General features: G+C 43.5%; 1 protein-coding gene across 6 annotated transcripts in view; it reads left to right on the forward strand.

Moving 5' to 3' along the window:
- The first annotated feature begins 5,968 nt into the window (after nt 1–5,968).
- LOC120827602 (syntaxin-binding protein 4) overlaps nt 5,969–14,987 on the forward strand; it is a 62,522-nt gene continuing 53,503 nt past the window's right edge. The window contains exon 1 of one of the 6 annotated variants that reach the window (XM_040190633.2): nt 5,969–6,317. In XM_040190633.2, the coding sequence (XP_040046567.2) occupies nt 6,253–6,317 (65 nt within the window). In that variant the 5' untranslated portion in view covers nt 5,969–6,252. Of the gene's footprint in view, nt 6,318–7,039; nt 7,295–14,987 lie in introns of those variants that run through there. The other 5 variants (XM_078084362.1, XM_078084361.1, XM_078084360.1 and 2 more) reach the window with 5 other exon arrangements.

Genomic DNA, 14,987 nt, shown 5'->3' on the forward strand with positions numbered 1-14,987 from the left:
GCTTCAATGCATTTAGGGGTGTGGTCCTGGTCAAGACAATCTCCTGGGTCCGGTTTTTCAAAAGGTTTAATCCGGATAAAATTGATCCGTATTTAGTAAGCCTTTTTTTGCGATCCGTGATCACATAATACAGCTTACTTTTGAGCCAGTTTTTCAAAGCAACATCGGATTGGATCAATCTGATCCGGATAGGAACTTTTCAGGATCACCAAATCTGGATAACCAGTGCTCAAACAGAATAGGAAATCACAATGTAGAACTATAGATATGTAAAGAGCAACAAGTAGAATAGCCAGTGTGGGGTCAATATAAGTTTATTTTTATTTGAAATGAAAACACACACATTTAAAATATAACTAAAAACAAGAAAAACCCTACTCCGTCCTCTTCCAGCAGTCCGCTCATCTGAGACCTACAACACAAACACTGTACATTGAGGATATTAATAACAAGTTTCAAATATAGATGTATTGAATTGAATAAAACGACTTAATGTAAATTACTCCACAATAATTTCAGACTTTCTCATCTGATGTGGAGAGACCAGCTTGTCTGAGCGTAGCCTTTAGGAGGCAGATCTCAAGTCTGGCCTTGGTTTGCTGCAGTTTGGTCAGAGTCAGTTGGTCCTCTGCCAGACGAAGCTGTGCTTCTGCCCTTTCAGTCTCTTTTTGCAGAAGTGCCTTGTAATCATCATCTTTGTTTGATGAAGGGCGCTTCAAGCCTTTCCTCTGAGATCCTGTGGCAACTACCACTGGCTCAACCAATGAGGATCCAGCTTCTTCCTCAGGAACAGAGCTGAGATTCAATATAAATACGCTCTCTGTCTATTATTTTATGAGGCCAAACTCTTTCTACTTTGCTGTAGGCCTATACTGAAAGGCTGAATACGTTAAAGCCTATCTAATCACTGTAGCCTGACGGATGAACAAATAAAATTAAAACCGTATGAATAAATAGGATATCTTGTAAGATACTGCATGATCCAAACATAGTATTATTTGATACATTTTTAAAGTTTTCATTACATTTTGGGCATGAAATCCACGCTGAATCCACCCTTCTGATGGGATCAGTTTAATCCAGATTTTTTGGATCAAAGTGATCTAAATCCTACAAAAAAGTTCTGAAAAACCCCAACTAAAGATTTGATCCGGCTCAAAACCAAGATTGGATTACGTGATCTACTTCGATTATATAATGCGTTTTTTCTTTTGAAAAATCCATTTTCAAGATTTGATCCAATCCGTTATCCAAAATCCTAGTGGATTACTTTTGAAAAACCGGGCCCTGAACTCCAAACTGAATGTCAGAATGGGAAAGAAAGGTGATTTAAGCCATTTTGAGCATGCCATGGTTGTTGGTGCCAGACGGGCCGGTCTGAGTATTTCACAATCTGCTCAATTACTGGGATTTTCACGCACAACCATTTCTGGGGTTTACAAAGAATGGTGTGAAAAGAGAAAAACATCTAGTATGCGGCAGTCCTGTGGGCGAAAATGCCTTGTTGATGCTAGAGGTCAGAGGAGAATGGGCCGACTGATTCAAGCTGATAGAAGAGCAACTTTGACTGAAATAACCACTCGTTAGAACCGAGGTATGCAGCAAAGCATTTGTGAAGCCACAACACGCACAACCTTGAGGCGGATGGGCTACAACAGCAGAAGACCCCACTGGGTACCACTCATCTCCACTACAAATAGGAAAAAGAGGCTACATTTTGCAAGAGCTCACCAAAATTGGACAATTGAAGACTGGAAAAATTTTGCCTGGTCTGATGAGTCTCCATTTCTGTTGAGACCTTCAGATGGTAGAGTCAGAATTTGGCGTAAATAGAATGAGAACATGGATCCATCATGCCTTGTTACCACGGTGCAGGCTGGTGGTGGTGGTGTAATGGTGGGGGGGGATGTTTTCTTGGCACACTTTAGGCCCCTTAGTGCCAATTGGGCATCGTTTAAATGCCACGGCCTACCTGAGCATTGTTTCTGACCATATCCATCCCTTTATGGCACCATGTACCCATCCGCTGATGGCTACTTCCTGCAGGATAATGCACCATGTCACAAAGCTCGAATCATTTCAAATTGGTTTCTTGAACATGACAATGAGTTCACTGTACTAGAATGCCCCCCACAGTCACCAGATCTCAACCCAATAGAGCATCTTTGGGATGTGGTGGAACGGGAGCTTCGTGCCCTGGATGTGCATACCACAAATCTCCATCAACGGCAAGATGCTATCCTATCAATATGGGCCAACATTTCTAAAGAATTCTTTCAGCACCTTGTTGAATCAATGCCACGTAGAATTAAGGCAGTTCTGAAGGCGAAAGGGGGTCAAACACAGTATTAGTATGGTGTTCCTAATAATCCGTTAGGTGAGTGTATATAATAGTATAGTTACAAACAGTAACAGAAAATGAAATATGCCTGAAATCGACAAAAAAGAAAGTTGGTCAAAATGTTTTTGTTCGTCCTGCAAAACCATGTTGAATTATCACCAGTTATTTGCCATAACAGTGAAGAGGACGATCGGCTGTAATACGTGTGGTAGGTGAGGCAGTGTTTATATGGCAATGTCTGCCATAGTTTTAGAGTCAGCTATGTCCAGTGGCTGAGGAGGATTTGACTGGATTAGCTGGTCTCGGGTTCCCATTATAGCAGATGTCAGATCACTTCACCCAATCCAATCTGCAACCATTACAAGTCAGAGTGTCAGAGAGCCGATGCCTGGCGTTAACCTCAGAGGGATTAAGGTAACTGGAGGATTGGAATGCAGACACCCTGAAGAGGAGCATGTGTAAGAATGTTTGCACTGACAAAAGCACCAGACAGGTTATTTAAGTGGAATATTCAAGTGGAATGGAGGATTTTCCATAGAACTGCTGTGTTTCTCCCAATAAATCATGTAATGTACTACTTTGGTATAAATATAAGCCCACTAATAATACGGTCAATAAGGCCCCATATGGGGTCCTCTCGTTTCCAAATAAAGGACTTGTGTGCCTGTTAATCTCATTTGATACATACAGCTTCAATAGAGGATAACTGATCCAGACAGATTAAAGTCACTGTGAACAAAAGCACATGTCTGAAGCGGTAACTCCGGTCCTGTCTGGCTACTGTTAATATAAGAGGAACAGCAGTCGATTTTGTCTTCTCACCATGATGGCCCGAATTTGTTTTATCATAATACACCATCTATGATATGTATTTGTTTGCTTTATAAGGATCAGAGTCTACGGCAGAAAGAAACTACTGACGTGGCGTTGCAGGTGCGGGCGATACAGGCCTCTGGTGAGGAGGTAAAGCAGGAATATGGTCAGTCTATCATGGAAAAGGCAAAGCGAAGGCCGCTGTGAGAGGGACAGCTGAGCTGAGTAAACAGGTGTTGCGTTATATATTCACACAGGCAGTACACACATTAAGAACCATACGAAGGTATAAAGTATGGAATACATGATATGGATAGACTTGGCAGTAGTTTAGACTTCATCGACTAGCCTAGTCGGAAGTCCTTTTCCACCACACTTGAAGCTAATTAGCGTAATTTCGGGAGCAGGATCACGCCTCCAACACACCTCTCCCCGTAAGTACCTTCCTAACCCACACTTCCTGTTTCATTTACGCATTCCAAACCCCCCCCTCCTAACCCCTTTTCATCTCCCTCCTCTCTTACTGCCTTTTTAGTGGGGTCCTTAAGGGGTTCATCATGCCTGGGCGCCACGGTCACATCCTTCGACAAAGCTCACCACAATCCATCCGACTAGACAGAATTAACGTTTACTCCGATCACCTCTCACAAATAAAATCGTTGAGCGCATTCAGTTGGTGGCGTGCGGAGTCCTTGCTAGTAAATTACTTCCTTAAACTTCTAATGAGATGTAAGTAGCAACTGCTTTTAATGCTCTAATACTCTTTGTCAAGGCAATTGGATGTCAGCAGGGTTCAACTGGGAACATGAGTCCAGTTCATTTGTCTGGAATGTGTTCATAAAGTGGGCAAGCAGTCGTGAAAGCACCTTACACAAACTGAGGGACAAGTGATCTCTGATTGTCTAAGCTTCTAATTGCACGCTCATACGGCATTAAATGGTTTACCAGATAGTAAGACAATGACGGTGCTGGAATGAAGTCTGACCGGTCTTAAAAACCGCTAAGCTGCTTAAATGATGGATGTTGTGGAATAACAACTTACCCGCTGGAAGGAAGTCCAACCTGCCTTAATAACGACTGTCCACCTGGAACAACATGTGATCTACCATAAAAATGATTATGAATGAAATGATGACTGACCTGCTGGAAGTCATGCTACAATAACCAACTCGAGTATGATCTGAAAAGACATATCTCCTGTCTTACTTTCCTTAAAGCTATACAACAATCTGAGCAAGGACATAGCTGCAACCCTTATCATATCTGTGAACATAGAGGAACATCTGGAGGAGTAGTGTCTAACTGAGCAGAGAAAGAAGGCTCTCTCTCTCTATGTTGTCTCTCGGTGGTCAGCTTTTGTTTCTGGTGCCTCTTAACGTCCGTGCGTGTCCTCCTCACTGGCTCGCTGACGCTCTGCAATGTGCTCAGTCCAGGGAACGACGGCTTCATTAGAACCCAAACACATCACTGTTAATACAGACTGCAGATCAGTGTTCAGCTTACCTGTAAACTAGTCCACATGATGTCAGATTGTTGCCCCCGTATAACATGCTAAATGTTTTACCTGTGGTGTTGCTGCTTTCTGGTGAGCACACTAACAGGTTCCCACACAACTCGCTTTCTTAAGGTCCTCAGCCACACAACTGCCATGACGTACTGCAGACACACCAAAGTCATAGCCATTCACAGTGAGAGACATGGTTCAAAACACCAGGACTTCATTAAGCAAGGCACACGTGCATCTTAGAAAGTAAATCGCTTTTTGGTCTTGTGCTATTGTTCTAAGGCTAAAGCCTGAGCTGGTTAACAGTTAAATAAATCAATTCAACAGTTTCCAAATCTATACTACAGTCCAATTCAGTATGTGCTGGACACTGCATACGGCCTCGTGCAGCACTAGCTGGTCAGAAATACAATGGATTCATCTTCTTATAATTAGAAATGGGTCCCAGTTCCCAAGAGCCTTTGCTGCTCACTGTTGGTGGCCTGTGTAACAGTTGTGTGTTGGAATAAAGCAAACAACAACAACAAATTCCCTGAACTGTTACATTATTGGACGATAAAGTACTGCCTTAAGTTATTGCTTTTATGATACAGTTGCCAGCGAAATTGTAAATAGTAAGCAAATAGCTGCCCACCAAACCTTGTGTATCTCATTTCAGTAGTCTGGAGAAAAAGTAGTTGTACGTACGTGCATGTAAACAGCATTGAGCCCCGGCCATCTCATTCATTCACATCGCTCATTAGTCCAACTTGATTGTCCTTTTGCGAAAGCTCACATTGCCCAAAACGATCATTTGTGGGATTTCCGGGTTTTTTCGGCGATCGCCACCGAGCTAAAAGCTAAAATGTCAATTAACGGTCGCGCAAAATTTAAGCTGTTACTTGAGCGCGCAGTGATAAGGAAGGTACATTATCGCTCAATTATGCACCTCACTCTCAACCAATCAGAACGCTGGATTTGATCTACCCGTATTATAATTATTATTATTAGGGTTATTATAACCCCAACCCTAACCCCTAGCTAGTCCAACTTGTCTAATGATTATTATTCTGACAAGGTGAGGAAACGGAGATAAATTACTGAATGCCTGGTGACACCAGCCTGGTGTTTTTTCATTGTACCTGAAGTGGGAATTTTCCATCAAATGAACTACAGGATCACAACTATAATTAGACCAGTCCTCTGTCAGTCAGTAGCGTCCCATAGTTTAAGAACGCACTCTCATGCATTCCTCTTAGCACGGACACGTAGTGGTCTAAGCTTAGGATCCGGTCTGTCTTCCTTAATTGGCCCCTGAATGCAGCACCATTGAGGCGCACGTCGCAGAGCCGCCGGGAACGAGTGGGTTGTCCAACAGATGGGGAGAGGTCAGTCCGCTCAGATTAGATCGGCCCGACAGCGCGTCCCGTTACCGGCGAGTAGTGAACGTCCCGCGAGGTGAAGCGGAATCAATGCTGACACGTCCACGCGCCCGGCGAGGGCGCGCGCTGCACGAGTTGGAGAGCGGAGCGCGTGATGCGTTTGAGGGACGGGGTCACTGTGAAAGTCCACCACAGCGCGTGGACGCGGCACACCTGGACCTCGTTTGGAAAGGATGTCTCTGCTGAAACAGCGGGGGAGAGAGCTCGAGCGTTTCGACGGATTGTCGCTCATTTACTGGTACGTGAACGTGTTTGCCTTCAAAGAGTTCATAACTTCATGGTGATCGTGCCAATGGTCGCTTTGCACAAATAGGAACCGCGCACAGGCGCATTGCTCACATCATCACCGGGCTCTCACCGTGCCGTTATCCTACTCACTATGCTCTGTGCTGACTAGCATTTCATTTTTTTCAAATTATAATGTTGAAGTGGTGTTTATTTGCCCTGGTAACGCGTGATGGTGTTGGTGAGGATGACACGCGGGTCAGTTGGAAGCGGGCCTTTTTATTCGCTTATTTATTTACTTTAACTCTGCACATACATATTTCAAATGTCTAAATGCAACAACAACACAAGATACACCCAGTGGTTCCTCATGCTGCCGTAGCACCTGTTTCAGTGCATCCGAAGCTGATGAAGCACATTCATCATTCACAGTAACTGCAATATGTGCAGCAGGAGAAGTCCTACTGGCATTTTACATTTTCATAAAGAACACGAGGTAATGCCAGTGGTTGGTTGACTATTTTGGAGTAATATGGATTTAAATAAGACACAATATTAAGGATCTATAAAGCTACAGACAGAAGCACGCCTGCATGGCCAATGTAAGAGTTTCCCGTATTAAACCAGGTACGTGGATGATGAAATGTGATCCCATAGAGGTGGGGCGGGGGAGGGTCATTTGGTTCTGGTGGTCTGTCCTGGGGGAGGAGTCAGTCAGCTGAATGTAGGTGCTGAGTGGACAGTCAGGCCAGCCGGCAGCGCTTAAAGGAAAGCCGAGGAGAGGTGAAATGACAGTGTTGAAAAGCCGTTTCTGCCACCAACTGAATCCCCCCCGAAAGTTTCCCTCATGATTCTCTCATCCCAGAAGTTACCAGAGCTCTGGGACTACTTTCTGATTTACATCTCAGGAGCCCTAGAGTTTAATCCTGACTGCAAAGACATAGACCTGGGACTGTTTCCTCTCAGGATGAACCCCACCATTAAGACCAGGTAGGTGTGACGGCGGGAGAGTCCGAGGCAGCCGTGAGGAGGGATGCTTGAATTAGAACATGACACAAGTTCTGCAATATTTAGAGAACAGGAGAATAAGTCACGTGTGGGATGCTTTTGCACCACATTGCACACTCTTTTAGGATGTGCTGTTTTGCAGGAATAACCGAAACGGATTTGATAAGTTGTGAACAATATATTCAATGTCAATGTATTCTGTATTTTGTTTTTATTTATGTGGTAGTAAAAAAAGACTTCTAAAATCACTTTATAGATAATATAGACATATTGATAGTGAAAACAAAAAGAGATTTTGATTAAGTGGCTCGATTTACAATTGTCTTCATATTTTTGAAGCAGTGCAAGTTACTGAGCATTACTCTGGTCATTCCTACGATGAAGCGTTCTTGATTATCGTCTGAAATGAAAGAGTGTAGAAAGACGACTGTACTCGGCTCACAAAGTCCGCAGAGAACAAATGATTCTCAGTCATCCTAACTTATTACTGAATTTACATTGATGCAATGAGTGGAAAATACGATGCCTGCCCTGACGCTGCATAACCTGTCACTCAAACTGAAAGCCAAGGTTGATTAGACCTTGTGAGGTTGCTTTGGCTGCAGTAGTGGTTCGTATATGAGAGCATAATGACTAACCATGAACAGAAAAGACAAAGGTAAAAAGATGTGAAGGAAGAGAGCATTGTGCCTGGTAAATGACGTCCAGTGGTTTCTTGTGTGTGGTTCCTGTCTACAACGGGAATAATTATACTGAAGATGATGTGCAGCAGTACCAGTTTGGGGTTTATTTTAGAAGGGCATCAATTGTTACGTGTACTTTTCCTGGACAGGGTTGGTGATGTCATCCTGCATCATCAGTGCTACATGCATCATAGTTCTGTGACTGAGCAGGTCATGCTGCACTGCACTGACCCTAATTAGTTGAATTAAATTCAATTCATTTTATTTAGTATAGCCCTAAATCCACAGGAAAAGTGCAATGACAAGCAAGTTGTCATTGCACATTTCTTTGCACAACTTTCTGGTGTGCTGTTGAGTTTGTTATCAATAGCATAATGACTATATCATTTGTGTCCTGTGGAGGTTTTAATTGAATTCAGTGTGTTCTGTAACATTGGACCAAAATGGAGCATGAACCCACTGTGCAGCTGCCACCACAGATCAGACTGGAAGCTGAGACAGGGAGAAAGATGGTGTATTGCCGAGTCCAACGCTGCTCCTTTCTCTGTCTCTTCCACTTTAAGTTCATATTTTTCTTGGCACGTTGGTTGTCGGTCAAGACCAAGGATTCCCAAAGTGATTAATAGTAGTCTAAAGGAGTAATGATTCATATTTAAATAATTTCTAAAAAAAACAATAGGATTTTTACACAAAAGAGACATGAATTATAAAACTACCTTTTGCACGATTTAAAATAAAAAAATGTACAATTTAATAAATAATTACATAGTTGGTGAAGCTAAAATCAGCAAACATTGTCATCAACATTTATATAATATGCTGAGCTGGCTGAGATCGGGAAACTGGACATCTGAAGGTATCGGGCAGGAGAGAGGAGAGGGACAGAGAGAGGGGAGGGACAGAGAGGAGAGGGACAGAGAGAGGGGAGGGACAGAGAGAGGAGAGGGACAGAGAGATGGGAGGGACAGAGAGAGGAGAGGGACACAGAGAGGGGAGGGACAGAGAGAGGGGAGGGACAGAGAGGAGAGGGACAGAGAGAGGGGAGGGACAGAGAGGAGAGGGACAGAGAGAGGGGAGGGACAGAGAGAGGAGAGGGACACAGAGAGGGGAGGGACAGAGAGAGGGGAGGGACAGAGAGGAGAGGGACAGAGAGAGGGGAGGGACAGAGAGAGGAGAGGGACAGAGAGATGGGAGGGACAGAGAGAGGAGAGGGACACAGAGAGGGGAGGGACAGAGAGAGGAGAGGGACAGAGAGAGGGGAGGGACAGAGAGAGGAGAGGGACACAGAGAGGAGAGGGACAGAGAGAGGGGAGGGACAGAGAGAGGGGAGGGACAGAGAGAGGAGAGGGACAGAGAGAGGGGAGGGACAGAGAGAGGGGAGGGGAGGGACAGAGAGAGGGGAGGGACAGAGAGAGGAGAGGGACAGAGAGAGGGGAGGGACAGAGAGAGGGGAGGGGAGGGACAGAGAGAGGGGAGGGACAGAGAGAGGAGAGGGACAGAGAGAGGGGAGGGACAGAGAGAGGAGAGGGACAGAGAGATGGGAGGGACAGAGAGAGGGGAGGGACAGAGAGAGGGGAGGGACACAGAGAGGGGAGGGACACAGAGAGGGGGAGGAATAGAACCGGAGAGTCAATACTCTCGTATCTTACTCGCTAACGTTACCTCTCTCTCTCTCTCTCTCTCTCTCTCTCTCTCTCTCTCTCTGACTATGCATGTGCCACTATTTGTTCTTTACCTGGTTTACTGTGTTTAAGTCATTTCAAATGTCCTCTGATGATTGTCAGACAGTCCTGATGTGTAACTTTACATTTATAGTTTTAAATAATTTAGTTAATTGTAAAAGGAATATGATGCAATCTGCCTCGGAGCCTGTGCGTGTGTCCTCGTCCTTCTTATTGCTATTTTAAAGTGACGTAACTGGAGTTTGTTGAAACTTTGTTTCAGGGTATTTATGTAGTTTTTGTCCTGATTCAGAATTATTATGATGCATTGTTGCAGTTGCCCCTTTGTTCGGTCTGTGTTCACACTGCAACATTTAACAGCGGACTAAATATTGTAAACCAACAAACTATTCTGTCATTGCTCCAATTTTAATGCAGCTATAAATAGACCTTTTCTTTTTAAGTGTGGGGATTGGGGGTGCGTGAACCCAGTTGAGATGTAGAAGGGGGTTCATGACCTACAAAGTTTGGACTAGACAGATGCATTTGACCAATATGGTTCAATTTTAAATTCCAGCCTGTCAGTTTCACTCACCTCCGATATGATGGAAGTAGGTTCCTCCTGTGACACATTTGTACCTTTTGTTCCATCAGGTAACTTACGTTTTAAAAACTGAAATTGACCACAGCTGCCTCAGGTTGAAAAAGGTTGTGTGAAAGCGTTTTGAAGATAACTTCATTGGTTGAACCGCTGTTGACTGGTGAAGCTAGGCGGGAGGGGGGGGGGGGGCGTGGATAAGAAGGTGGAAGTGCAGCAGCAATTAGAAACGGGTCACTGAGTACTTATTGGAATCCTTCTGGGAAATGTACTCCTATGGGACTACATTTGCACACTTCTGTGCGTATTCAAGGTGCAGACATCACACGAATGTATGGTAATTATAATGAACAAAATGTAAACATGTCGACCATATGCTCCGGATGTGTTTGATATGGTAATCACAGGTAAAAACGAACACTTTACCGAGAGCCATTCATTCGCCAAATAACTCACTACTAACATTCATTTGTTGTATGCGTACAATGTAACATATGCGTTGTGGTGAGTTAGCTGGCTTGTAAGATTACATTACATTACAGGTCATTTAGCGGCTTACATTTGTAACCCATGGCTTTTTTTTACATTTTGCAATTAGCAATTAGGCGTTAAGGTGTCTTGCTCAGGGACACTTTGACGTGGGACATGGGGCAGCCGGGACTCGAACCCTCTCTACCCGTGCGCCACCACGACCCCGCCAAGATAACCAATGATCAGCCACATTGTGGGCTGTGTGTAATTTGACTGATTACCTATTTCCTTGGATGCTTGCGATCGCTTCACCATAAGAAAATAACAATTTGTAATGAAAAATGAAAAGTTATCCAAAAATATTCTGAGCTTTTGCAATCCTGGTGCAGACAGCCTAGGGGTAAAAATTAAACCAACACAGGTCTTTCCTCCCAGAATGAACCGCTTATTTTCTGCACAAGAGTAAAAGTAAAACAATACCATCAAGTTAAGAGTGTCGCTAGTGTCGTAAGTCACGGGACTCAAGTTAAACTGACAAGTTTCCATCAACCACCATGTTATGTCAACATTACTCAGACTTTTAACTGAAATCCCTTCCTGCTGCCTATACAGATCATGAATATGAACTCATAATCAGTTTATAGAGATTACTCTGGGTTTTGGGAGCACAACTGTTTGGGAAACCAGATATTGCACCCGATGCTGTAGATTCACATTGGTAAGAGGCTTTCTATGAAATTAAGGATAGCACATTTAATACACAAAATATTTTGTTTATTTGACTTGGTGTCCTTGAGTTCATTTCCGTGGGGAAAGTGACCACAGGCTGTGACAGAGGTGGCAGGTGTGACTGGATGCTCATTGGTGGGTTATTTACTCGACTCCTGTCGGGTATTCAGGCCTCCGGGGGCAGCAAGCATCACTTTGGCTCTGCTGTGACAGAGGAAACAACATGCTCTCATTAAGTCACCTGGCCTCAGCGTCTCTCCCCAACTTATCTGGGACACACTGGTATGATGTACATATGTCTTTTCTTTGTTTCTTTCTTTCATTTTTTTGGAAAGAAGAGCAACCAGGGGTTGTAATTACAAAAATGGCTCCTAAAATGCAGTGATGGGAGGAGCTAAAAATAAAATAAATCTTCATTTAATCTGCAATTACATAAGGATTTGCTAAGAAATAATAGAAATGGACATAACGATTTGCACAACTTGATGCTACTTGGACACAACATTGAAAATAACCTTCAGTTATCTGACCTCTTTAGACCAGAATTTATTGACGGTTCCATTTGACAATTTAGTCACGATGAACTGCAATGAATGCAGTAATAAAGTGGATTCCATGACCATTTATATCTTGTACTATCTTGTATAAATGTCCAACAACTTGACCTTTAACCAGCAGGGGGTCATTTGTTTTGACCACAGCTGACAACGTGAATTATTGACCAGAACCGTATGTGCAAAGAATGACTCAACCCAACCAATGAGAAAGTGAAAAGAAATGAATTCCAGTATAAATAGTGTTTGTGTGTGTATGCACATGCAGTACATGCAGTATATACCAGCTGTCTACCAAATCCAGGTCCTCCTATCCCTTGTCAGACTGGTTTAGGATTTCAAGCACTATGTTTTCTCAGGTGTCTCCAGGTACTCAGCGGGGTGTAAATCCGAGCATGGCTGGGCCCAAACAGGGACATGCAAGCACTGGGTCGTCAGGCTGAAAAATGAATCGTTCCTTTTTTAAGTGTGCTCCCGAGCCCTTTTTTGTCTTTGCTTTTGCCTTCATTCAGTATTCCTTCAATCCTGCTTTGGATCGGTGTGATGTAGCCGGTATCCCGCTCAGCCCAGGATGCTTCGGCACGCTGTTGCATGGGAGCGAGGGCCAGTGGTCGGCCCATCACAGGGTTGGTGGTTTAATACCAGCCACTGCTTCCACCCCAAATTGTTGCAGAAATGCATCTCGCTGTAGCTTGCTTCCTTCAGTAGGTGAAACGGGGAAACAGTAGGCGCTATGATTTTAAATGACACTAACAAACATTCTATGAAATGAACAGTTATTAACAGGCAGCTAGTGACAAGTAACTGACTACAAAATTAAGCAAAAGTAATGTTCTGTTATAGTGTTTAAACTGTAAGCAAAATGCAGAGGTATAAAAGTATTGCTTCTCTTTGTTATAAACTGACATACATAAAACATCTGTTTAGGTTCCTCTAACCAGGCTTGTAAAAAAACAAACCTCAGAAATCTTTCATTTTTGTTTATGCCTTCAAAAACCATTTCTGCTGGTATGCAAAAGGATGGACACTGGAAAACAAATGTACGATTACACACCGACTGAGAAACTGTCATGTGGTGTGAGAACATCTTTTCTATGGATAATCCAAAAACCATAATCAACGTTTGCTGCTAATTTTGCAGTAGGTGCTATTTCCAACAGAAACTCCTCACAATAAGGACTGTTGATCACAACACACTTTCCAGAAAGGTATCTGTTCATTATTACTTATAAAAGCTGCCATCAAATGCATCTCAATCCCGCAGCAGGTTGAGGTTAACATAACTGCAGCAAATGTCAGCAAACTGACTCTTTTAAAAGGTAGGCAATACTAATATTAAAACCATGACAACACAGGAGATGCTGAAATACTTCCCATGTTACTGTGATTGAAATAACTGGTACCAATGTATACCAACAAGTGAGTTGGGTTTGTCTGTCCCTTAATATTAGGGCTTTAATGTTGTCAAGGGAACCTTTAGGATTTGTAGAATATATCAAATGCCTTTCAGAAATATGGTCCACCATTTACACCCAGGACTAAAAGGCTTATGTGGCTCTTCAGATCTGCCCTGTATCCCTCTAAACCGCTGCATTATTATCGCCTTCAGTGGTTGTCACTTAGATTTTGCAGACTCTTAAGAGACACTTTGACAGCTTCGTTCTTCCTTGTCAGGTAAAATCAATACGCAGTAATGTGATTCCGATTTCCCTCTGATTGACTACTCTCGTCCCCGTTGCCTGTGGTCACGATCGATTGGCTGCGAATGACTTCTTTGGCTTTGATTTTCTTTCCGCGGAAGATTTGGAATGAAGTTGCTGACTGCATCTGGCTCTTGGGAAGTTTGCTTGTTGCAGATTTGTTTCTCTCCACCTTCGCCTATTGATGTTTCCTTACTTAGCTGAGTGGTCTGATGGGTCGATTTAGGAATGTCAAACGTGTCGGACCTTTGCCTTCTGCTTCCTCTTTGTTTCAGCCAGATCATGTCATTGTGCTGCTGGTGCGTGACCCAACAGTTGTATTTAGCTGAGACGAGCTCAATGCTTTTCATTCAACGGAAGGCTAATTAACTAATAGAGGAAGCACTCTTTCCCATTGCTGATGGTGGATGTTTGTTGTATGTTGTCCTTTTGCTTTGCTTTAGTCATCTATAGTGGTTGTTTGCACACAATTCTAATGATTAGAAAAGATGGTTGAAGAATTTTGAATTAAAAGCCGTTGAGAGCGAGTGTTCAGCTTTGACATCTATATTTATTTATTTATTCCACTTTCCAACAAAACATTTAATTATATTTGACTGACTTATGCAACGAGTCAGACGCCACAGAGCACTTTGGAATCTGATGAGTTGGGTGTGAGACTTCCTGCACCACAACGATCTGGACAAACTGGATATTCTAGTTCTCCTCAGAAAGCATATCTGCACCACTCCTTAGTGCATGGCCACATGTAGTATTCTACTGCCTACTTAAGGTAGTGAAATGTGTTAGTTTTTTACGATTTAATATACACTTAAAAAAAAAAATGGGCGGCACAGTGGTGTGGTGGTTAGCACTGTCGCCTCAGAGCAAGAAGGTCCTGGGTTCCACTCCGCCCAGTGGCCTTTCTGTGTGGAGTCTGCATGTTCTCCCCGTGTCTGCGTGGGTTCTCTCCGGTTCTCCGGCTTCCTCCCACAGTCCACAGACATGCTCTGGGGATCAGGTTGATTGGGGACTCCAAATTGCCTATAGGTGTGTGAATGTTAGTGTGAATGATTGTATGTCTCTGTGTAGCCCTGCGATTGGCTGGCGACCAGTCCAGGATGTAACCCGTCTATCCCCCGAAGTTGGCTGGGATGGACTCCAGCCCCCCTGCGACCCTGTGTGCAAGTTGTTTGCAGATGGATGGATGGATGGAATATACACTAAAATCAAAAGTATCAGACAATCATTCAAACCCTACACTTGAGGAGCATAACTTGGCCATTAGGCAATTCCAAAG

Source organism: Gasterosteus aculeatus, chromosome 11 (genome assembly GCF_964276395.1).
Source record: "Gasterosteus aculeatus chromosome 11, fGasAcu3.hap1.1, whole genome shotgun sequence".
In the NCBI taxonomy this organism is placed as follows: domain Eukaryota; kingdom Metazoa; phylum Chordata; class Actinopteri; order Perciformes; family Gasterosteidae; genus Gasterosteus; species Gasterosteus aculeatus.